The sequence below is a fragment of the Zeugodacus cucurbitae genome, chromosome 4 (genome assembly GCF_028554725.1).
Source record: "Zeugodacus cucurbitae isolate PBARC_wt_2022May chromosome 4, idZeuCucr1.2, whole genome shotgun sequence".
NCBI classification, from domain to species: domain Eukaryota; kingdom Metazoa; phylum Arthropoda; class Insecta; order Diptera; family Tephritidae; genus Zeugodacus; species Zeugodacus cucurbitae.
The window spans coordinates 11,045,424-11,072,622 of record NC_071669.1 but is presented as its reverse complement, the minus strand read 5'-3'; the positions used below and the strand labels follow the sequence as shown (position 1 = coordinate 11,072,622).

Here is a 27,199-nt window from a genome sequence, read left to right as displayed (position 1 = left end):
CAAAACCTTTCTATCGAAAGCTTCTAGTACCGTCTCACCGGATGTTGACACCGTCCACGCTACTGCACCATAAAGCAGGACGGGAATGATGAGAGACTTGTAGAGTTTGGACTTTGTTCGTCGAGAGAGGATTCTACTTTTCAATTGCCTACTCAGTCCAAAGGAGCACCTGTTGGCAAGAATGATTCTGCGTTGGAGGAGCGACCAACGAAAATGTAGATAAAACAGAGTATTAAAATAATTGTAAAGCTTGAATCTGGTATTTCCTTTGTATTAAGCGATATACCCGATTTTAACCAAAATATTATATAATAGGTCTTTCACTAAGTAATTTTGCTTAATGGCAACAACTTTTTGAAGGTTTTCGCAGCCAACTTCACATTTAACCGCTTTTTACCGTTATACATTTGAAAAGCTATTATAGTAAGTTTTTTTTTTGTAAAAAAATTTTTGAATTTTTGGAATAGTTTTTATTCGAGTTTATCGAAGATGGAAAATCGAAAACATCATTTTAGGTATATTTTACTGTTTTACTATAAAACGGGTAAAAATACAGCCAAGGAATGCGAGAATTATGCGATATGTTGACCGAAAGCCAATGCCCAAATTAATTGCAAAATATCGTTCCGGGAATTTCAATCTTGAGATCAAAAACATTGCTTCTTCGCATTAACAACGGGGTTTTGCTAATGAAAGGTCAAAGAAGTGAACCATTCTTTAAGTTGTAAAGAGAATGTAAAGCGCAAAAGATCATGATCTAAAAGGGATGAACCAGCACAAATCCATTCGAAGGCTGACCATGTTGACTTGTTAGGATTTCAAAGCGATCGTTTCTTTGGAACTTTTGCTCGACAATAACATGATTAATTCCGAAGTGTATTGTGATTAGCTGGTCAAATTGAGTGATGCACTCCAACAAAAGGGGTCAAAATTGATCTATTGATCAATAGAAAAGGTAGTAGGGTTCCACCAGAATAATGCGATACCTAATACTAGTTCAATGACTAGCCAATATTTGAAAAAATTGTTGTTGTAGCGACAAAAAATATTCACCAAACGATATTGAGAAAGAATAAAAGGCTTTGGCCGGATAAAAAGTAAGGACCGTTCCGATAGCTATTCTATGCCAATTCGATTATGACAGTTTATACGAGTATGATTTATGCTAGTGGTTTGTTTCACTGGCCATCTACTTACGTATATTAGAACAATCTCAGACAGCTAATATTAAAATTGTTTTTATCTATAAAATTAGTATATTAAATGTAAGCTCGAAAATAAACTTTATGATTCAATTGATTTTTAAACAAACTTTTAGGGTATGAACTATACTAAAAGTGTATATCACGTCATGCTCAGTGCATGTATGTAAGACATACTTAGCTACATACTGCAGTTTGTGGCATCATCTAATGAAGCAGCAATTAATTGCTTACACTTCCAGTTCACTCACTCGCGATTTTATACATTTTATTTACTCTCGCTTTTTCCATACTAATTTCTCTTCGCCCTCCGTCCACTGCTTATCCCCAGCAACTATGATTTATGCACTTGTATGTGTGTGTTTATGCTCTCGTAGTATCTCTTGCAATGCAATGGAGCTGTGGTGAGCTGTTGACAAATAATGCAATCAGTTTGCAAAATTTTCCATTGCTGTGAATATCAAATAGAGACTCGGGGAAAATGTTTGTACTTTCTCACGAGATTAAAATATGTAATTTATTTACTTGCACTGTAATATACACGCATACATAGAGACTAGTAAGTGCTTGTTTAATTATTTGTGTAGTGTGCATTTACATGTAAATATTAATTGTTTTGTATTTATTTTGTTAGATAAGTTGTTGTAATTTATGACGAATGGCTTTTGTGATTACAATTTATTAATATAACAGTTGGTGCTATTTTTAACTTTGTGCTAGGTGTTGTTGTTGTATTAAAAACTAGGCAATAATATGAATGATGCATTCGTAGATAAGAGGCGGTGTATAATTACTTGATTTTGAGTTGTATGTGGACATGGGAAGGCTTACGATTACAATAACACTGCTACAAAAAAAAATCGATTGAGACCTGCGGTTCTTAGTATGTGTGACTTATATTTTTTGGGATCGCTGAATCCGAACCCAAAAAAATGAATATGGCTGAAAGCTTTTGTAAAATTTCTTTGGATTCGCTTGAAACTCTCTACTCGGGGGTTTTCGGGGTCTCTGCTTACGAATCCGGTGTCGATTTTTCCTAAATCAAAAATGGCGGATTCAATATGGAGGACGCTTTTTTGAAAAATTCATCAGTTTCGCTTGAAACTCTCTACTCGGGGGTTTTTGGGTTCGCTGATTACGAACCCGGTGTAGGTTTTTCAAAATTTAAAATGGCGAATCCAATACGTCGGACGGATCTTTGAAAAATTCTTCGGATTCGCTTGAAAGTTGTGTGTCGGGAATTTCGTGGTCTCTGCGATTCAGGTGCCGGTTTTTTTTTCAAAATTACGGATCATTTTTGAAAAATTAATCGGATTCGCTTGAAACTCGTTACTCGGGGGATTTCGGGTTTGCTGATTACAAATTTGACGTTACTTTTCAAAAATCCAAAATGGCGGACCAATTAGGCGGAAAAGTTTTAAAAATAAATTTATATTTTTCCAGTTTTTTTTTTTCAAAAGTTCATGAAAGACTAATTTTTTGCTAAAATTTTAAGTTGCGGACCATAATGTTTCATTGAAGGAGTAAGTTTCGTCACAATATTTGTTTCTACCAAGAATAACTATGACCAAGCCTACTTTTGTTATTATGAACTCTCTCAAGCTGTCATATAGTAGTATCCTCTTCTACTAGGGCCTTGGATGGGTTTCTGTCTGCATTTATGGTGTGTGCGGCGAGCTGGGAATACGCCGATGAGTTTCTTCACTTATAAATTTTGTTTAAATTGTGCTTGATTACTTCAGATGATCCTAAAAAGTGTTTCTCTTACTTAGCCACTAGATGTTTTGTCGGGCGGAAGTAAGAGCTACTACATATTGTAACAACTAGAAGATCCGACTATTAGTGTTTAGGTATATAAAACACAGCAAAATCTGGAACAATATATCTTACAATAGATTAATTCTGATATTCTTCTGAAAAAGAAGACGCCACTAGCCTTAATTAGATCAAAAAAAGTTGTAAACTGTTGAAAGGTTATGAAAAAGTCGGAAGTTCCTTTCCTCTAGTTATTTCCTCAGTTGAATATTTGCGATAATTGCTGAAACCACTTCACGAGAGTGATTCGAGAATTATATACAGCAAAGGATTGTCAGATCAGCAGTCTTTTCGAAAACTATTTATTGAAAATGGTTTATAATGCTACAATAATAATTCACACAAAGCTTGCCAAAATTTTCATTTTCATTTAAAAACTTATCGTTATACGATAGATATATAAAAATGACAGAAAAACAAGATCTGATCATTATTAATACTGGTATATATGTTTGTATATATGTATGTACTTACATAGCTATGCAATTTTGTATGTGTCCGCGCTCGTAAACCCGCAATGGTCCACTTAAGCGGTATTTTATTATGATTGTAAGCGGCGAACAGTTTAAATTACGCACTTCCGTCGTGTTTTTGTGTCGTAATTTATGCACTGAAAGCTTGCTGTGCTGCGCATTTAAGTTGCGTGTAACTAAAAATAGTCATTGTACTCGTATATATGTATGTATGTACATAAATATTTTAATAATTGTGTTATTTTTGTGCACTCGTCTTATAATTTAAATAGCATCTTCAATCAAAAAAAATATAGTTAAGATCAGCTGAGCAATCAATTGAAAGTCTTATACCAAAAAAACACAAAAATATTTTTATGTGAATATGTTTTTAATGTTTCTCATCTTATTTTTGTTTGCTACATTTTGTATTTATGTGCTTACAACTCGGCTTAATGTATATACAAAAGTCTTGTACTCAATCATTTGAGTTCAACGTCGACGTCAACGTTGACAGCGAACATTCGCTTTTTATTACAATTTTATTTATTTTCTTTTTGTTGTTTTTTTACTTTTCATTGGTTTGTTGTTTTATTGCGTATAGGTTTTTGTTTTAAAAATTAAATCAATTATTGTATGGCAAAAGAAATTAGTTTTTGTACGAGTAAAGTTGTTATAACGAGTGGTAACTCCCAGCGAGTAGAATTATTAACTTATATCGCGATCTATTGGTAGCGTGTAGAATTATTTACATATTAAATTGCGATCTATTAGTGTAGTAAAAATGGAATGAAAGAAAGTTTTGGAAGCATCTTCTAATTTTTTTTCTTATCCTTTACTTTTCTCGAACCTGTTCAAATAAATTATTGCTTAATGTGAGATGTTTATACTCTCGCAACAAAGATGCTAAGAGAGTGTAATAGTTTTGTTCACATAACGTTTGTTTATAAGTCCTAAAACTAAACTATTTAGATATGGGGTTATACATATCAAAATGATCAGGATGACGAGACGAATTTGTCAGAAACTAAATTCTACAGAAGAAATTGCAGAAAAGAGCTGCATCCACTCGACAAATTTCAACAAAATTCAGTATATCAGTACATAAGATTTTCTTGACATCCTGATGTTACCGATGGAAAATTGTTAACAACCACGCCCACTTCTCACATAACACAATTTTGAATTCCATTTGATTCCTACATCAATAACCTATGAAGATACGGCACGAAACGTTGCATAAATATTGCTTTTAGGTTGTGGCTCCACTTATTTAAAAATTATCAAAATCGGACCATACAATTTTAATGCCCCAGATAGCGAACATGAAGACCTTAGAGATAATGGATAATTTTTTTTCCAAAAATAACGGTAAATCTCATAATTATTGTAATTTAATTCAGAAAGAATCTTTTTTTTTCTAATAATGTGTCTCTGTGCCAAAAATTAATGAAATCGGGTCATACTTTCCCTAGCTCCCATATAACAAATATTAGGATTTTAAAAAAATTAAAACTGACCTTTAACTATTGTGAAATTTCTTCCGAAAATTAATTATTTAATTCACCTGAGGCTTTTTGAGAGAATTCTATCGCTATTTCGAGGGGGCAACTTTATATCACTTTTTTTTTTTAGTCTGTTTTTGTCTCCAAAATACTCATTGAAAACATAATTTAGTCCGTCATCAGTAATTATTTACGTAAAAACTTTCAAATGGTTTATTTCTTTTACATTTCCGCAACTCATTTACCAACGGATAGATTTCGACCAATCGATTTTGCGGATTCAATGATTTCGTAATTAGCGACATCTATTAGGAATATAGTTTTTCGAGTCAGTAACTGAGTTCAATGTGATCGTAAATTTTATTTTCGATACGGTTTCAATGATTGCGTCGTAAAATTTTTCGATCAAAACGGATTCAATTATATAAATAATTTTTGTTATTCTAGTGGATTTTATACCAAATATACGGCACGAATTGTTTGTAATATTAATAATATTAAATAAACAAATAAATTGCGAGAGTACAAAATATTCGGTTACACCCGAACCTGGTCCTTTCCTATTTGTTTCTCTAATCTTTTATGTTTATCCTTTTTTGAAAGAAAATTATTGCTTGATGTCATATATTTTAGAATAAATAATTTTAGCAAATTTAGCTGATTGATCTTTCAATAATATTTTGTGTTCTCAGTATCTCTCAAAATAATTACTAACGGAAGCGCACTCTGCCCCTTCCACTTATGTCTTTTTTCACTCCATAAATAAAAGCAACCATTTCCACCGCAAGAAAACATCATTTACTCCGACTTCCATTATAATTAATGACACCAAAAGCATTTCCATACGCTTGACTGTCACCTGATATCACTTTTGATTAGTATGAATACAGACAGTACCGTTGCTTCGCTCTGCCGTTTCCCGCAACACAATTAAATTTGCTTTGTCCGCCACTTTTCCGAATCAGAAAACTACTTTGAGGACGTCATAGCACTTTGTTGACCTTCCAGCATTTAGTGGTGACTTTTGATAGGTGTTCACTTAATGTGGAAAATATACCACAAATTTTCAGAAACTCACAATTTACCACCTCTTCAAGCGTTTAACTGAAATTCCAACTAATGTGGTGTACAAAGCTAGTAGTTGCTCATTATCAACCAGCCAACGCTGCGCTAATGTCATGTCAGTAATGCAATTACCAAGCGCTGTATAATTGACAAGCCTAGAAAGCATTTTTATATGACTATATATTTAGTTATATATGTATATGTATATATGGACTCATCAGCTAATACATATGTGTATAATTATATGGCAGCATTGTTGCTTTTATACGCCCTTGTCGACAAGCGCTTAACTTGCGCTTTTATGCAAATAACAACGCCCAAAACCTTAGCCCACACACCAAGTGGGGGGCTTGTCTTGCACTTAACGTACATGCGGACGTTCCGCAGGCATCAATGGCAACAGTAACAGCCAAACAGCGAACAGCAGTGACTTCGATGAGGGTTGTAGGGTACTTGAACTTCAGCAAGGTCGCTGTGCTTTAAGCGGGCAAACGAGCATGTGCTAGAGCGGTGGCAGAGAGGCGATGCAGTTGAAACGTTTTATGTTTTTTCACTTTATGTGTTCTTTTTTAGTTTTTATACCCTGAACAGACAGGGTATATTAAGTTTGTCACGATGTTTGTAACACCCAGAAGGAAGCGTCGGAGACCCTCTAAAGTATATATATAAATGATCAGTATGTTGAGCTGAGTCGATTTAGCCATGTCCGTCTGTCTGTCCGTCTGTATATATACGAACTAGTCCTTCAGTTTTTAAGATATCGTTTTGAAATTTTGCAGATGTTATTTTCTCTTCAAGAAGCTGCTCATTTGTCAGAACTGCCCATATCGGACTACTATATCATATAGCTTCCATACAAACTGAACGATTGGAATCAAGAGCTTGTATGGAAAACTTCCGCATTTTACTACATATCTTCACGAAATTTGGTGTGAGTTATAGTTCATTTAATCTCCGAAAAAATTGTTCAGATCGGTTCACTATAGCATATAGCTGCCATACAAACCGAACGATCGGAATCAATGGCTTGTATGGAAAATTTTCGCATTTGACGTGGTATCTTCACGAAATTTGGTGTGAGTTATTGCTCATAGAAATAATTTAATCTCCGAAAAAATTGTTCAGATCGGTTCACTATAGCATATAGCTGCCATACAAACCGAACGATCGGAATCAATGGCTTGTATGGAAAATTTTCGCATTTGACGTGGTATCTTCACGAAATTTGACATGAATTACTGCTTAAGGTAATAATATAATCTCCGAAGAAATTGTTCAGATCGGTTAACTATATAACCTTAATGTTTCTAGCAAACAACCCGGCTCAAAAGTATTAGTAAAATGTTTTCTTTTTTTTACTTACTTTTTCTTACGTCTTTAGATTTGCTTAAACACATAGTTACTAAAAGAAATGTACCTGTGAAGGGTATATTAGCTTCGGTACAGCCGAAGTTAACGTTTTTTCTTGTTTTTTTAATATTTATTTGTCTGCTTTATTACACTTGCTTCTGACTGCAATTGATTCTTTCATGTCAGTTTTATTTTAGCAAGAATTTATGTATTTGCTTGCACTTTCTTCCAGCTTGCTTGTGCTTGTTACACACACACAATGAAGGGTCAATGATTTTGCTGGTGAACTGCTGTTGCTCTTGCAGCGTTGCGTTGGCGTTAAATGTGGCTTCAAGTTGAGTTGTACTGTGGAGCGGAAGTGTGTTGCGAAAGACATTATAAATGGTTGCTTTAGCTTCAATTGGCTTGCCTCAGCGCTTTTAATATATTTTTTTATTTCAAAAATATTTTTTTTTTCACAATATCAACTCATAATCCTTCGCCTCAGCTTTGCTTGCCTTCTCATAACCTCATAACCTTATAAACTCTAACAACCTACGTCACACGCAGGTTTTCATCATGTTTTGTTATTGTAATGTATAATGCGCAGCAACCTTTTCATAAACAAACACATGTGTCTAAGCTGCCTACATGCAACACTCGCATACAGCTCACTTTCATATCCTGGCAACCACTTCGCCTCTGAGAATTAATGAAAAAAAAAGAAAATCACTCAGTTCCACGTACACGTGTACTTAGTTGACGCTGCTGCTAATGCAGTCGGCGTTGGCGTCTCCGTAACGTACGCTGACTGCGGCATTTTCATTTCTATGAATGAATGAGTTGGCATTTTCCAAGCAAGCGCACTTCGTTTTTTTGCTTTTTTTTCTCATTGTAACATCCTCGTTCGTTCACTCGTTCACCTGTTCGTTTATTCGCATGCTCGCTCGTTCGTACGTTGCTCGACTTCAGCTGTGCGTTGGCTCGCTGGTTCGTTCGTTCGTTTGCCTTTGTTCCTTGCTGCAAATTCGTTACTCATACGCCCTGTCGCCCCTAAAACGACGGTGTGTCATACACTTGCGCTGCGCTCATGCCGCAGTTAACTGTCAACTAACTGTCTGTCTGTCAGTTACCACTTATATGTATGTACATATGTTTATAACTGTAAATATATATATCTTTTGTTTTGCAGTTTTGACAGCATACTCATTCAGACATTCATTTTGTTGTTATAATTTTTTTTTGCTATCATATTGATTTTATTTTTTTTCTTTTCACTTTTATGCGCTATTTTCAATTCGTGTTTCGTGTTTTTGACGCATACACCAAATTGCTGTGTTATGGCTGCCTACTTTCCTTGCATCTCCAGCTCCTGCTCCTGCTCCATCTTCAGCTTCACCTTCTGCCGCTATTACCACTACTCGTTGCTTGTGTTTATTTAGTTTTTTTTTAGTGTTTTCTCCCCTCTACTCCACTCTCTCTCTTGCCGGCATCTCTGCTGCGGCCACTATGCTCGCCTTTGTCTCAACGGTCTTTTCATGATGCTGTTATTCAATTGCTCTTCAACGAGTCCATATTTAGTTGGTAGTAAGCATGCTGTTTCAGCTTATTCCCCAATGACTGTTCGCTGCATTTGTAGCTCGAACACGAGCATGCAAGCTTATGCCCATACTTCAAGCAATAATATATCATATGCTATTTATTGCTGCTGCTTGTGGTGCCATCAATCCATATGTACTCATATACATGCATATGTGTGTGTGTGTTTGTATATGCATATGACTAAGTTTATTGTTGTTACTTTATTTATTCGGACAGCATAGTTGTCGCAAACCAGCGTTCAATCACAATCTTTTTATTTTTTCCCCATCTACATTTATATAAGTCATGATATATGAGCATATACATATGTAGCTCCCCTTAACTATCTCCAATCCTTTTTTTCCAATTTTTTACCATTTTTTTTTAATATTATCTCTATCTCATTTATCTGCCTTTTGGCTGAATTAATTTCCCGTGTCTCAATTTGTATCATTTTCTTTTGCTCTCAATTTCTTTGTTGTTGTATGCTTTTTTGCCGGCTAAAACTGTGCTCATTTCCTTTTATAGTCTAATTAAGTGGTATTTATTAGTGGCTCATATAGAAATATGACAGCGCAAATATTTTTCAATTAAAGCTCAATATAGAGTATAGACGTATGCAAAGAATAGTCCAGAAGACCTTCAGTAATATATTGTATATGATATATTGTAGCACAATTGGACTTAAATATTTCTCCACTGTGCAGTTGTTATGCTTAGCATGAGCTCTGCTTTGAATATATGTATTTAAATAAAATATAAAGTCCGAATTCTTCTTTTCTATTTTAATGATTTTGTCAGAGTTCTTTAAAATAATACAATTATGGTTTCGACAATATAACTAAAAAACCCTTCAGATCACTTTTGGATCATCTATGTAATCGCTTCAATGTTACCATTACGATGTTTCTTCTGAACATAAAATTGTTACAAATCTTCTTTAATTATATCAAAGATTAAGGGACCAAATCATGTTTTCTCTTTCCTATCTAAGAAAATAAACTTTCTTTCTTAATTATTGATTTGATATATTAGTTTTCTTCACTGAAGTGTCCGTATCAGTACTATTTTTGAGGAAATATGTACATATATAAGCAACCTTTTGAATCAAATAAATAAGAACGACGACCAAACTTTGGCTTAATATTTTCATAATATTCATATACGTGACTTCCTCAGATACATGAATAATAAGAGGTGATTTTTGAGACTCTTTGAAACAATCAACAATAACTACGTTTTACAGTCATTCTGTTTTCCTGGCTACAATCTGAACGATTTCTGGGAAGCTATACTGAGATCCATTTCGAAACCGGTATATTGAACACGACTCATATGTATATTAAACAAGTAAGGAAGGGCTAAGTTCGGGTGTAACCGAACATTTTATACTCTCGCAATTTATTTATTTAACTTTATTAATATTATATAATACACAATTTGACCCACATATTCGTCATATATATTGTATAAAGTACATTGAAAGTTGGAAACCCTAATATTAGGTTAGAAGCACCGAGGTCCTCATGTTCGATAAATGGGGCCTTGAAAACCTATGGTTCGATTGCGGCGATTTTTAGAATGGGGCTGCCACACTATAAACGTAATATTTGTGCAAAGTTCTGAACCGATATCTTCACTAGTGCTTACTTTATATATTGTAAAGTAAACGATTTAGATCGTCTTCACCTATTTTCACAACATATTATTGGGAGGTAAGGAAACTATTACAAACCAAGTTTCATTGAAATCGGTCGAGTAGTTCCTGAGATATGGTTTTTGACCCCTAAGTGGGCGATGCCACGCCCATTTTCCATTTTGTAAAAAAATCTGAGTGCAGCTTCCTTCTGCCATTTCTTATGTGAAATTTAGTGTTTCTCGTTAGTGAGTTAACCCACTTTTAGTAATTTTCAACCTAACCTTTGTATGGGAGATGGGCGTGGTTATTATCCGATTTCTTTCATTTTTGGATTGTGTTAAGAAGTGGCTAAAAAAACGACTGCAGAAAATTTGGTTTATATAGCTGTATTGGTTTGCGAGATATATACAAAAAACCTATTTTAGGGCGGGGCCACGCCCACTTTTCCAAAAAAATTACATCTAAATATGCCCCTTCATAGTGCGATCATTTGCACCAAATTCTATTTCCATAGCTTTATTTATGGCACTTTATGTGTTTTCGGTTTTCGTCATTTTGTGGGCGTGGCAGCGGTCCGATTTGCTCATCTTCGAAAGCAACCTTCCTATGGTGTCAAGAAATAAGTGTGCCAAGTTTCATCAAGATATCTTAATTTTTACTCAAGTTACAACTTGCGCAGACGGACGGACGAACAGACAGACATCCGGATTTGAACTCCACTCTTCACCCTGATCACTTTGGTATACATATATAATCCTATATAGAAGAACTTATTATAGAACTTATGACAAAATTTATTCTAAATATGAACAAAATCTTGGAAGATTATATGTATTGGGTCGTTCTCTAAATAATATCGTTTGAGGACAACAGCTGATCTTAGTGCATTTTTTGCAGCCAACTTCACACTTAACCGCTTTGCCATTATATATTTAAACAGCTAATAGTATTTTGTAAAAAAAATTGTTAAATTTTAAGTTGGATAAAAAATTGTTTGAGCATGAAATCAATCTATTTCATGAAAGATGGCAAAAGATATTGAATCCAAATGGAGATTCTATAATTTACTAAAAAACTATTAAGTGAACGACAAAATAAATGACATCGGCTTTCACTTTTATGGAGGAGATTTTCAACAATTCTAACATCGCCGCTTTCAAATAGGTTTTCGACTTGAAGTCCTCAATTAAACCATATTTGAATTTCGTATTGATAAAGCTCCTTTTTGGAGACTCAATTATAGCAACTTCTAATTTTGTGGAAAAAATCTCGTCTCGTCTTTAGAAATCAATCGAAATTAAACATTTATAGGTGCTACAATGATTTGTAAAATCAAACAGCAAACTTAAGATGAGTACTTGATAGCATATAAAAAACTATCAATACCGGTTTTAGAAATATTTCCACTGTATCAAATAAATAGTATTTGTAATAACATTTATTATTTAATATTAATTTATATGTTAATTTCGTAAAGCGTGTTGTCATTGTGGAAACTTGTAAATACTTCAGACAAGCCGACGAATTGAAAGCCAATATACATATATTTATTATTTTGTGGTTTTATGAATAATATCAGATATTTGTTGTGGTGAATTGAATAATTTTAATGAAGATGTCACATTTTTCAAAGCACTATAATAATACATAACGATAGAAATATATTTATGTAAGCTCGCTATAATCGCGCTAAGCTTCCATTGTATTTTATTGATTTAAGTTTCTAATGTTGTCAGGAAAAAGTGGAAGATACTCCTGAGTAATACTATATATAATTAAAACACTGTATCATAAAACATCTGCTTAACTGCGCCACATCAAACGCTGTTTAATTCAAAACAACCGGCGCCAGCACACAATTGCTATAAACAAGCTAAAGGTGTAAATAATTTATATTATTTATTAAACGATTTAGAAATATGCTAAGTCAAATGTAAAGACTCATAGTAAACTACTACGACGACTTATTTCTCACACCTTGTCTCCATATTTAACTAATTGCATATGTAAATGCTGGTACAGTTCGTACTCGAGAAGCACAAGGTGTCTCTTTATCAAGCTATTGGATGATATTTGGCATACTATATATTAGGTCTGCAACTTTGCTTCCGCCGTTTTCCAATAGATGTTTCTAAGGTCAAGCACTGGTTGATTAAATTGATTCAACATTAACCCAACAAAATATTTGTATAGATCTGTTTGCATCCCAAACTTATTCTCAACTGAAAATGTCACTTTTTGATCCGAATTCTCGATAATTGCGGGAAATTTTGCTTTTATTTTTTAATTCCAAGAAAAGTGGGGCTGGGGCTCATGGAATGCTTTCGGATACGGACGGTGAGGCTGTCCTAAGTGAAAAAAAGTCTTAAATTTACAAAAAAAACGGCGGAAGCCAAGTTGTAGACGTAAATAAATAAAATAAATACAGTTCAAACAGCTGAAAATTCAATTCCAATTAAATGAGGAGAAACTTATATTACGAAATAATAAAGTGTTTCTTTTTTATCAAGTGCTTACTGTATGCACTTTCAACGTAGTACATTTTCTCATACGCAATTTAATACCTTATTTGTTGTTTTATACTATAATAACAATAAATACTATATACATATATATGAATATGTATACGGTTAAAGCTGATAGAATAAATAATCAGTATTTATCGTAAACAGAATTTTAATTACGTTGTATGTCATGATAATATTTAAGGTAAATAAAGGCAAAGTTCCATATGTAAATCTACCTACAACAGATAAATACGGTTTTGCAGGTGATTTTAGCTACATATGTACAGTAAAAGTGCAAATGATGCCTTGAACTCAGAAGTCACCGAGGAAAAAGTGCTTGAATAGTTGCATGGCGAACTCTACCTCAACTTGTGAGCTTATCTCTGTAATCAGCAGGTTACATTAGCAGTTCTTTTAAGAAATTTAGTATTAAGACAGCGTAATTCATAAAAGTTACGATAAGCTATATTAATTGTATTAAAAATGGGATTATAAAATCGATTATGGTTATTTTCCGCTCACTTTGATCGAGCTTTTAAGTTAATTAGTTTCCTTACAACTGTAGACTTACCATGCTCAAAAATATATTATATATATACATACATAAATGTAATAAATTGATGAAGTATGAAGAAAGTATCATATTTGCCTTAGGAATGTCCTCTCAGAGCTGTTTTTAATTAGCGGTAATTAAAAAAAGCATATCAATAAGAATAATAAGGGGACCCCATATGAAAAACTCAGCAATTTGAAAATTCACTATCCTCGCTTCATATACTTTTATACTTTTGTATTTATATAATTGACACACACCACCTATTTCTCGATTTTAAAGCTGCCTATATGCCACTATGTCTGAATTAGGTATCCCCACAAAACTAATAAGGCTGTGTGAACTGGTGTTGCTCAACCAAAAACTCCGTCAGTATCGGGAAGAACTTCTCCGAGTCTTTCGATACCAAACTAGGTTTCACTGTCGTGCGACTTCTTCAGTCTACTGCTGGAGAAAATAATACGAGCTGCAGAGCTAAATAGAGAATATCGATATCATTGGCCTCCACAACCGCACCGTTTGTTCTGTTTTTGCCAAACTAGATAAGGAAGTAGCGAAACGTATGGGTTGAATGAGCAAAGGACGAAAAATCTCCTGTCATCACACAAACAGTCGGCGCATTCGCGACTTGGGTCTCATGTCACTGTTGACAGCCATAACTTTGAAGTTGTGGATTATTTCGTCTATCTTGGGACCAGCATCAACAACACCAACAATGTCAATAATTCCGCGAAATCCAACATAGAAACACTTTTACCAAATGGTGCTATGCTGGACTGAGTAAGCAACTGAAAAGTAAAGTTCTCTCTTGACGAACCAAAACCAAACTATTCGATGGAACTAGGAGTTTTCGAGAGAAAAGTTTTGCGGAAGATATATGGTCCTTTGAGCATTGGCAATGTCGAATACCGCAGACAATGGAACGTTGAGCTGTATGAGTTATACAATGTAGACATATATAGTGTAGCGAATAAAAAGACAGCGGTTGGCGTTCGATGCAGTACCCGCTGATTTCCTTCCACTCAAAACCAAAAATTACAAAGCCTGGCATTTTTTGAGAGGCCAGATTTTCATAACACCTTAATATGACAGGTATTTGTTTAAAATTTATTATAATTTTATAATTTATATAAAATTTAATCAACAACAAATCGCTGATGGGCTTTCCTTGTGGACTTGTCTTTACTTATTATATAGTAACTGATGTTAGATAAAGCTTCCTGGCACATAAAAGTGAGCTGAATGGCATTCACAAAGTAATTGTCTGGCCACAGCAATTTTAATCGATAAATCTAAGTATGGAAGAGTGTACTGGAATCATTGCTAACATGCAAATATAGATATTTACAGATAGATACAGTATCTGACAAAATTATGGATAGCCCACCATATTTTTTACTATTATTTGAATATTTCTTCCAAGAGCTCAACAAAAATAATTGCCCATACTATTGGTAGATACTATACAGCTGCTGGCCATCGACTTACGAACGAAATTTTTTTGACAATGTTTTTTATTTATGGTGAAAGTTACAAAATTACAACCTGGGTGGAATCCTTTGCCTATATTTCTACTGTATAATTAACGGTATAATATTAGAATAAGCTTGCCTACTTGATAGTTATCGGCTGACAATTATTGTAACTGGATTTTTTTTTTTGTAATTCGTAATTGTTCGTAATTCGATGGCCAGGTACTGTAAGCTACCAACTAATAATGGTATGATATTTGCCGATAACTTTTGTTCCGCTTGCAGAATGAAGACTTTTTGAAGATCACCTAAGATTTACACACGACAAAAGTATGTATACCGTGGAAATATTTGCGCGTAGTATTGAGTGTGTGAATAATTTTTATAGATATCGGTAAATAAACTTGAGAAAGGTTAAATTTCATCAATTTAAACTCAATCAAGTGTTTTGGTCAATATTTATAAGATTTTTTTTTTGTTAAATGCTAAATTAGCAGTAAAATCTTTGACTTGTTAGAATTCATTAGTCAGAATCATTTAATTGGACAATGGTAAATGAAAAATATGCCAGGAGCTAGACCACAATCCAAAAAGTGATACAAAATAAATGCGTAAATAGTGGACTAGAGAGCGCGCCAAGATCAGGCCTCCCAAAGGGCAACCACAGTTCGCCAAGAGACCAAAATAATCATAGAAATGCCATAGATGCCCGTGTTTCAGCCCGATTTATTCAGAAAACTTTTCGATCAATGTTTCTGAGTGAACAAGTCACCGGAAAATCCGAGAAGATTGTTATTCCAGCCCCTACAAGATTCAAAAGCCTTTCATCCATACTTTTGTCGTTGTTATTATTTGCCTTTTTTCTGATTGTGGCATGTTTTGCAACAAATAGTTCAAATGTACAATATTTAAATGTAATTTTTTTAATGCAAAATAGAAAAACAATCAAAGCGATAAATTTCACTGGTTAGAAGATATCAGATCATGTTAGTGTTTACATTCAAGGGGTATACATAATTTTGGTGGACACTGTATATTAATTATTTATAATGTCAAGAGAAATACTTTTACTACATAAAGTACATGGCCTTTTGAATTCAAGACAACACAATTGAGGACGTTATAAAGTAGAAATGACAACAATTTCCACCGACATTCATTCACCCAACAAAAACGTCCACAACCTGCATAAATAATTCACTTTATGAATATTGCATTGCATTTGTTGTTAATTTTAAATGAGGTTGACATTGCAGATTCAACACGATATAACACCACTTTGTGGTAATGCGAAGTAAAACATATTGAATGCAGATGAAACTTATTTCTTGTTCAAAACAAAAAAATAGTGAAACATGTCATGTACGCGGCGCGTAATATTTTTACGAGTGCAAGTATAAATAAAATAGCAAATGAGGTCACACACGCAAAATTTTTCTTGTGCTTGGAAATGCGAGGAGATTTTTATTGTTTTTTCATAATTTATGGCATATGGATAATTGTTGTTAAAATATGGGGGGATACTGTGGCCTATATACAGTGGCTTCTTATTTATCAAACAATAAATACTATATAGTATACGATAAACAGGGTATATTAAGTTTGCCACGAAGTTTGTAACACCCAGAAGGAAGCGTCGGAGGCCCTATAAAGTATATAAATATATAAATGATCAGTATGTTGAACTGAGTCGATTTAGCCATGTCCGTCTGTCCGTCGGTCTGTCTGTATATATACGAACTAGTCCTTCAGTTTTTAAGATATCGTTTTGAAATTTTGCAGTTGTTATTTTCTCTTCAAGAAGCTGCTCATTTGTCGGAACTGCCGATATCTGACCACTATATCATATAGCTGCCATACAAACTGAACGATCGGAATCAAGGGCTTGTATGGAAAACATCCGTATTTTACTACATATCTTCAGGAAATTTGGTGTGAGTTATTGTTCATAGAAATAATTTAATCTCCGAAAAAATTGTTCAGATCGGTTCTCTATAGCTTATAGCTGCCATACAAACTGAACGATCGGAACCCAGAGCTTGTATGGAAAACTTCCGCATTTTACTACATATCTTCACGAAATTTGGTGTGAGTTATTGTTCATAGAAATAATTTAATCTCCGAAAAAATTGTTCAGATCGGTTCACTATAGCTTATAGCTGCCATACAAACTGAACGATCAGAATCAATGACTTGTATGGAAAACTTCCGCATTTTACTGCATATCTTCACGAAATTTGTCATGGATTACTGTTTAAAATAATAATATAATCTCTGAAGAAATTGTTCAGATCGGTTAACTATATAACCTTAATATTTCTAGCAAACAACCCGGCTAAAAAGAATTAGTAAAATGTTTTCTGTTTTTTTACTTACTTTTTCTTACGTCGTTAGATTTGCTTAAACACATACATATGTAGTTACTAAAAGAAATGCACCTGTGAAAGGTATATTAGCTTCGGTACAGCCGAAGTTAACGTTTTTTCTTGTTTTATTTAAAATATTCTTGCAACTTTTCATGCAGTCTTTTAAAACTTTTCCCGGCGAAAAGCAAACATATTACATATAATTAATGCAATTTAAACTGCAATATGAAACTTTCTTTCTTTTCAAAAATTCATGCATACGCATGCATTTGCACGAAAAAACATGTCACAATAAGTTCTGCTTGACTGCCAGTGTAAATGCATTTCTTCACAAAAATTCACCATACCAAAGTATCTGCCATCGTTTTTCCATGTCAGCCAGTCCAGTTCAACACAGCAAGCGCATTACCCAAGCAAATGACCTTGACCGTCGAATTGAGTAACCCAATTTAATGCAATTAAATCACAGAAATATTTATTCACAACATCTCAACATGCACATGCATGCACACACACCAACTAATAACGAAACGAAACTAACGAATTGAATAACAAAAACAAAATAATAATAATAATAGCAAAAAATAAAAAAAAAACGTCGCAAAAACAAGCCTAAACAAATAGTAATTCCAGATAAATAAATAAATAGAACAATTTACACAATAAAAGCAAGCCGAAAGCACAACAATCAACATGCGCTCTCTCTAGAGACATGAAATTGCAAAAAACACAAGTAAAAGCAAAAAAATAAAAATAAAATAAAGAAACGCAAAAACAACAAAGAAAACAATTTGCGCACGCAATGCAATATTCGCTATAAATTTTGACTCGTTACTCGCTCTCTGTGAAACACACGCTAGCGTTGTGAGTGAGATTCACACTCGCACGCCGCACCACCCACTACTCGCCACTCACCACTCTTCTCTTGTGATGTCAAACTGAGTGCGGCACGTGAATAATTATACATATATATACATGTGTATGCACAAATGTATGTGTGGGCTTGTAAATAAATATGCAAGTAAATCATGAAATGAATGAATTGACAACAACAAAAACAATTAAAATAAACTGACCACCTTCTGGCAAACAATAATAAATAAAAGCATATGGAAGATGGCGGGCGAAATGTAGAAAGATAAAGTTATTAAGTTCAAATAAAAAATAAAACATAAAAACAAAAACAACACATAAAGATAAAAATCTATTACAAAAGCAATAAAGGCTATACAAAGAATATTTTTTGCGGTAATGTACATATGTACATACGTATGTATATAAATTTCATATATTTTAATGAAAACACAGCTGAACTAAAATCAACAACAAATATTTGTAAGATGTGATAGTTTGTTTAGTTTGTCTGGCAGCTGTAAGAAGGCTATTTTCCTTAGAAAGTGCTACTGCATTGTGAACAATTGTGCGTGCAAGCAAAAATATATAATTTGTTTGTTCATTTTACATTTATTGGCATGACTTTAGCTGGAATAAGAACAATTTAAATGCATAGCAATTCTACGCATACAAACAATACATATGGAACAGTTCGACAAATAAAACAGAACACCGTTATTTTCTCCGATAAACTCAATGAATTTAATATGTAAGCTTTCTTATTAAAGTGGGTTTTGGCAGTGAGTTGTTTTAGGACGTATTGAATTCTATGGCTTAATTCCAAATACCTCATGCCATGTGTTTAAGCCTTAATCTTAAAAATACCAGATGTTATTTTAAATTCCACAGCTACTATCCGGTATGATTTTTAACCTCACCTCATGGATGCGAATATTCTGTTGAAATCTCTCATGCTAAGGAAAGGTGAATCTTGTTGAGTCCAAGCAAAGTCTTTTTTTTTTTGTTGAGTTTTTCTGTTTACTGATGAGAAGAATGGGGGAGGATATTGGGATAGAATTTGTATGTACATAAATATATGTATATTCTATAACTATTTATACTACTCAAAATACGTGAGGAGTTAACCGAGTGATAGCAAATTGCAAAAAAGTCCATCCTTCCCAGTCCGAATAATCTGTACAAACGAAACTTTTCTCAATATAAGATCGAAAATCTTGGAGTGTGATATAATCAGTCAGATATTTCTTGCTTCTTGTTGTGTTACCAATTGCAGCCGGTCCTTCTCCACCTGGTCTTTCAGACGGACCATTTGACCATTGAGACCAAAAATATCAAACTAATCCGAGTAATATTCTAAGAGATATACCCTTTGGAAGTTCCGTCCATCGAGCCACGTCCGTACGAATGTAAAACTTTAAACGCGTTTATCTCAAACCTCAATTTTTCAAGTCGGCGGACACGATATCTCAAAAAGTTATGAAGCGATTTTGCTAAAATTTTGCACACATCTTTGGAATAACATTAACTAGTTAATGAACGAAGGATTTTTTATATTGTTATTTTTTCGGGCTAATATACATATACCGAAAATTTTACCAAAAAAGTGAGTTTTTTGGTTAAAACTTTGTCAAAAATTCAAATTTCAATATTTTCTTTTTACCTTCGTTCATTAACTACATTTATCCATATACTATCGAAATATTTTTGGTTTATTGTATTAAGATGAACCAATCATGATCATATGATGATTTCATAAAAAATTTCAATAAATTTCTCATAAATTGGCAATAGAAGTCAAATTTCATAAAAATTTCCTTCCATAAATCGAACTTTTCGACCAGGACATAATAAAATTTAAAATTTTACTATCAGGGAATGTTTTTAAAGGAGTCCCTATATTCGTACGGAGACGAACAAAAAATATGATATTACACTTATAGTAACAAAGACATGAGATACAGACGTCAAGAGCCAAACAATAGCAAACTGCAACAAACATAATTACTGAATACATGTTTTAATGTACAGTAAAAGCTCTTGGATACCTATTGGAATAATTTTATTATTATGTAAGTACTTATTAGATCCGCGAATAAAAAAATGCGAAAAGTGAAAACGCGAATAAAGGAAGCGCGAATAAGGAGCTTTTACTGTATTTAAATTAAACTTTTTACGAAGTAAACAACTAAAACTGTGGGTAAATCTATATTTTAGAGCTTAAATTTTTAGAGCTTTTAAATTTTAAAAACCCTTGTTTTTAGCCTCTGAAACCCATGTAACACCTTAACGCTGATTCCAGGATAGACAAAATTATCTACAACTTCAAGGTAATGACTGTCAACAGTGACGTGAGAGTCAAGTCATGAAAGCACCGACTGTGTGTTTCATGACAGAAGATCAGATCTTGCCTTCGCTATTAGTGAAAAATTATTGCTGAGTCTTCGTTAAGTTTTCAAGAAGCCTTCAACAGATTTATGAAAGACTCAGGTATTCCTGTAGGTCAAAGTTACCCTAGTTTCATTAGAAGTTTTGCTGAGTAGCACGATAGTTATAATACTGATAATTCCTTTTCAATAACAAAATGTAGAAGATTTAGGAAGAAGGAGAGCATAAGAACAATATATAATATATTCTTACTTTATGTATCAAATGACAACGAAATTCATTTTTTCGTTTTTACATCATACATCTAATTTGCAATAACTTCCAGTTAATTACTTTAATAATTTAAAATAAATAAAAATCAATTATATGTACAACACAATGAGTACGTATTGAAAACGTTAAACATTTTGTGTTGTTACACATCTTTTATGCATTTCTCTTTCATTCGCTTTGTTTATTTTTGTAATTAACATAGTAATATATTGTTTGTGTACCTTACCATATGACTAAATTGACTTTTGCACATTGTATCTTATTAGAAATTGCAGAAATATTCTGCTACGCAATAAGTTTGCCATTGGGAAGAATACATAAAGCTTGGCACGCCAATGCAAATATTACTTCATGGGTTATTTATAAAAGCAGAAGTCCTGCAATTTATAATTTACACCTAGCACATACTTACAGCCATTAATGTGAGATAAATATGTACATTAGTGTATATTTAGCACATATTTACTTCATTAAATAATTTCATATTAGACATAAAGTGATTTCTCAAAAATTTAGAAGCTAAATACAGTGTTATGCTAAAATTTAAGAACTTTCCTGAAATAAATTGATACTACGTCCGGATGTTATATGACAAATTATGGTTCAGTTTTAATGAGGATGCGAACTTCTGAGGGTCATTTGTTAATATCCTACATTTTAAAATTTTCCTCGACCATGATTTGACTTCTAGATTGTACTATTTATATCAAAATATTTGTCATTAGATAGGTTCGACACTTATGATACGAGGGCTGCTATATATATTTCTGGCCTAATAATGAAAATAGGAATATTTATCAACGAAAATGGTTTTATTGTTTTTCAAAATATTCTCCATCAAGATTTATACACTTTTGCATGCGCTCAAACCAATTTTCGAAGCACTTTTTTTGAGCATTTTTTTTTGAGCGATTGTCAAATTGTGCGGGATCCAACGAGAACAAACCTTTTTTACGGGCAGGTGTTCATGCAATATCGAATGTATGCTGGTGGGAGAAATGCATAGGCATGCCTCTATCTGAAGGTATGTTACATGACGGTCTTGCATTATCAGTTCACGTAAGGCACAACGGCTGTTTTTGGACGACCTCCACGGAATTCGTCTTTGAGCGAGCGTCGCAATTCTAATTATCTGGAAGGAAATTGAGAAACAATCACATCCGTCAGAATGAAGGGATACTGTTCTCTCTATGTTTTCGAAGACGGGCATACTTTAACAGTAGATTTTAATTTTATCTTATGTGCCTACTAAGCACCTTGAACCAATTCTCTGGTATGACAATTTATCTTAATTACAGATACCTCACCTGCGTCCAAGACCTCGAAATATTCATATTATTAGGAGGAACACTGGAGTACCCAAGAGAGAAAGTGTGCTGTCGATACAGCAAATGCTAAAACCATGATTTTTACATACTTTTCTTTGGGATCCTCATATACACCAGTTATGGTCCTTTGCGATACCAGAATAGAGTGCTTTCATGTATTCCCTTATTACTAGTCATCGTTTAGGATGTCTGCGCTTGACTTGAATTTTAATAGTTTATGAGGCTTCACTAACGTCATCTCCTCTAACTTATCGTATAGTGGAGCCCCTAAATACCTGAAACGCTGTCAACGCTGTCTTGCTAACGCAGTACAAACGCACAAGAGTTGCTCCAGTGTTACCTTGGTGCCCGCTCTTGACACATTCTGCATTCCTCACGAGGGTCAGCCTCATATATGTACATAGATCAGCGACAAAAATCCATTATATCATTTGGGGTACGTATTCCAAACTACTTCAATGGAATGGAGAGCACCTACGACGATTAATATGGCATGGAGTTCTCCAAATTTTTTGCGCAAAATTTTGCTCCCACTACAACAACAACAATAAACATATCTGAATTCAAAGCTCCATCAGAAATATATTTGTCGATTCAGCCGAGAGTGATGGCAAAGGAAAGGCAAAGCCTGCTCTGTATGTTAAAAGCAAAATTGTCTAAAAATACGCATTTTCATTGGTGTTAGCTTCCCAGACCGCTACTGTATATATACATACACCTATTACGATAGACAAAATATCAGTTTGAATGTTCGATAAATATTGTAGTGGTACGACATACATACAGCTGTATGTAACTGTATACTGTGGCGCGAATGACGTCCGAAGAAATATCACGTGCCTTTCGGCAAATTTACTGCTATTGAATGAATGAGTAGACGATTGAATGAATGAAAGAATGAACCATAAAGTAGTCAATTTATAGAACGTTTGCTGGAAACAGCTGACGGCGGCGCTAAATGGACATAATATTTTTAGTTTTATTTTATTTTATTATTATTTGATGAAATAACTGGAAATTTCTGTGCGTGAAAACACTACATATTATTTGCACAAACGATACAACAAATTAACAGTTATTAATTTAAGTATTTGGTAATATTTGTAAAAGCTTTAGCCTTGCTTTCGGATATTCTTTACCATTTTTAAATAGAATTTATTTGCGAACCCTCCTCCTTAAAAGCCATTTCACCTAGGCGCAACTGATCAACTTTTGTGGTAGGAAGCATTATACTAGACTAAGGAAAGTACACAATGGCACAGACTGGCGCCATACGTAAGCGGAATTTCGGCTGTCAGACATCAAATTAAACAACCAATAAACAAGCGCAATACAAAAAGTCATAAAATCGACTAGCTGAACGTTGCGACGCCAGCGCCAATACCGTTACCGTTAAGGGTGGTCAACTATTAACCTTTTCGTGTTTCGAGCTGGTATTTATTGTTTGTTTTAAAGCGTTTTAGCACTGCGTTTGGCCAATAAAAAGTGCTATAAATATCATTTTGTGGTAGAGGGTTTTTGAAAAAAACTAAAAATAAAAATTCGTAAAATTGTATACTGAAACAATATAATTAATGATAAGTAATAAATCACTCATAAGTATACAGACGTCTAAAGAATTGCACTGTGAGAAATATTTTATGGAAATTTAAAAAGTTTTAGAACTTTTTTTAGTGCATCTGAAAGCCTTAAAATCCAGAACTTTCTTTCTTTTCTTATTATTTTATATTTTAAATTATTTCATTATTAATTTTTCTAATCTTTATACTTTTTTCAAAGTAATCATATCGTCGAAGAGGCTACAGACGAACCTCAATTATTTTTTCCATACCAGCATTAGCTTAGCAATCCCCTTCGATATTCGAAATAGAGATGAACAACTTCGAAATCTCATCGCTGACTTTCATGACATTTGCGAACATTCATGACTTGCGCGCAAACCGAAGAAAAGTAGGAAGTAAATGTATAGTCTTCTAGTCTTCTGAGTATAACAATAAATTTTGAGTTGATATGATCAAGCCTAGAGAGCGCTGGCTGGATTTTATAAAAAGTCGAATTTTAATCCACTTAAAAAATCAGTGTGCTTCGAATTGGAACTGGTTAAAAAATAATAATTTCGATCCTCAATCTCCAAAAATATCCTTGGATATTCCTACTACAAGTTTTGAATAACAAATTAAATAAACTCACTAGATGGCGCTAGGGTTGGTTTTTCAAAAATCTTTTATATACGAGTTGTTTTAAAAAAATAACGGGCATTTTTAAAACTTTAGACGTTTGGAGAGAGGAAACGTTAAATTTTAAATTTTAGAATTCCTGTTATTTTTTGAACATCCCACGATCCGTTATGCATAATTCGATATAATTACTTTTTTAATACATGTTTATTATTTAAGGCACTTTAACTGCCACAGGAGCTAAATTATTAGTTTCGCATGCCACGCATATTTCAAAATACACCCCAACTCACCTATAAGAAAGTTCAATATTTTTAATTATAGTTTAGACTACCATTATATTATTCCAATAAAGAAAATCACCATTTGAATTTTCCACCATGCACATTTCAAAATTCACCTCACCTCAAAATTCATTATTTTTAATTCCAGTTGAGACTACCGTTATTTTGTTACAATAAGAAAATTTCACCTCAAAATTTTCCACCATGCACATTTCAAAATTCACCTCAACTCACCTCACTTCAAAATTCATTATTTTTTATTCCAGTTGAGACTACCGTTATTTTGTTACAATAAGAAAATTTCACCTCAAAATTTTCCACCATGCACATTTCAAAATTCACCTCAACTCACCTCATTCATTATTTTTAATTTCAGTTGAGACTACCGTTATTTTGTTACAATAAGAAAATTTCACCTCAAAATTTTCCACCATGAACATTTCAACATTCACCCTAACTCACCTCTAAAAAAATTCAATGTTTTTAATTATAGTTTATACTACCGTTATATTGTTCCAATAAAAAAATTTCAGCATTTGAATTTTCCACTATGCACATTTCAAAATTCACCTCAACTCACCTCGTTTTTTATTTTAGGTATTCATAAGTTTGAATTTCAATTAATTTAATGATTTACAACCCAATTCCTGACAGTGTTTACGCCCGACGAACCACACAGTCACACACGCCCACAATTGGTCCACCCACCTGTGCCACCCACTGCTGCATATTAGAGGTCACACAAACAAAGCACAAATCGTAGAAATTTCTACAACCAAATGCAATGCCTTACATGTGACTGACATACAAAGTGAATGCGCTTGAGGCTCTACACTACGCGTAGTATGAAATGTTTGATTGCCACTAAATTGTTACTCATACGTCATGTGGTGCTGCCGGTAGTTGGTTACAAGCGAGCGCATAATTCCACTAATGCGCGCATTTATCTCACTAATGATGGACATACATTTGCATACATTTATTTGATGGCTTTCAAGTTGTCGCACAGCTGAATATAATCATATATCTTTATTTTTACTAAATTTGTTCTCATTTCGTTTTTGTTTTTCTACTCGTTACAGCTTTGCTAATTACAAGACTCAACTGTGTAAGCGCATACGTTCGCCCTCCTGTTTGCCTGCCTGCCTGCCCGTTAGCCTGCCTACAATTAAAAGATAACAAACCAACAAACAAGCCACTGATATATAAATAGTCAACAAATAACTACTCAAACTACAATAGCAACAGTAACAGCAACAGCAACAACAACAGCAAGCAACCGACTTAGCAGCATTTCAATCAATTCAATTCAATTCAACCATCAATTCATCTCTATTCATAGACAGTGTACTCGACAGTACACTCGAACGCAGTCTGTCGACGTCATCCTCATCGTCGTCGTTGTCGTCGTCGCCGTCAATTTGTTAGCACATACACACATATGCACATACGAGTACATATTTAAGCGCCTATATTGTTGTGGAGAGCAGCAGATCTCTGCTCTAAGTTGATTTAGTGCTGCACCTTTGGCTTCTACAAACGTTAGCCAGTTTCTTTGCGCACAGTTTGTCGTTTAACGTGCAATGGCAACATGGACAACGAGCAGCCACATCAGGAATTAGTCAAGTGCGTGCTGGTCGGTGATACTGCCGTGGGGAAGACGCGTTTAATTTGCGCCCGCGCATGCAATAAACATGTTTCGCTGTCACAATTACTATCAACACATGTGCCCACTGTTTGGGCAATCGATCAGTATCGCATCTACAAGGATGTAAGTAAAATATGTACTATTATGCATATACAGGGAAACCTCTCATAACGGACAGCTCTATTTGACGAACAACTCGTCAAATTTTTTCACTCACTAAGTTAAATTTTTAGAATAAATGATCTGACACCTCTCTTGAACAGACAAAAATCTCTCGCCGATGAGTGTTCGTCTAAGAGAGGTTTCACTTTATAGTGTATTTCAGTGAAACTTTTTTTATATGAGCTGAGTACAGTTGGTATAGTGTTCCTTGCTAAATACTTTCAACGTTTTGTGTGTGAAATAATTTAAAGAGTACTCCCAAGTGATTTTAAAGAATGTTGAATCATTATTTTCAAAAGTGGGAACAGTTATTTACGTTTTAAAACAAATTATTTTGCCATAAATTGTCTCCATAACTAGTACTGACATCTAAATTCGGTGAGTGACACATGGGAACAGTTTATTTAAAAATGGGAACAGTTTTTTAAAGCACTAAAATACGCTGCAGACATTCATTTCTTAAAAAAAATTAATATGGTATATACTAAGCAGTTTAAAGTACTGAAATAAATTTTTCTAAATTTTAATTTATGAGTTTTGATACTTCTATCCCTTAATTGCATAAAACTACAATCTCAACTTGTATCTTAAATAGTAGTAG

General features: G+C 33.7%; 1 protein-coding gene across 2 annotated transcripts in view; it reads left to right on the top strand.

Annotated features, from left to right (window-relative positions):
• Positions 1–27,199, top strand: part of LOC105209576 (rho-related BTB domain-containing protein 1) — a 44,286-nt gene that overhangs the window by 4,538 nt on the left and 12,549 nt on the right. For both annotated transcript variants that reach the window (XM_029037646.2, XM_011180021.3), the window contains exon 2: positions 25,871–26,559. In XM_029037646.2, the coding sequence (XP_028893479.1) occupies positions 26,380–26,559 (180 nt within the window). In that variant the 5' untranslated portion in view covers positions 25,871–26,379. The remainder of the gene's footprint in view (positions 1–25,870; positions 26,560–27,199) is intronic.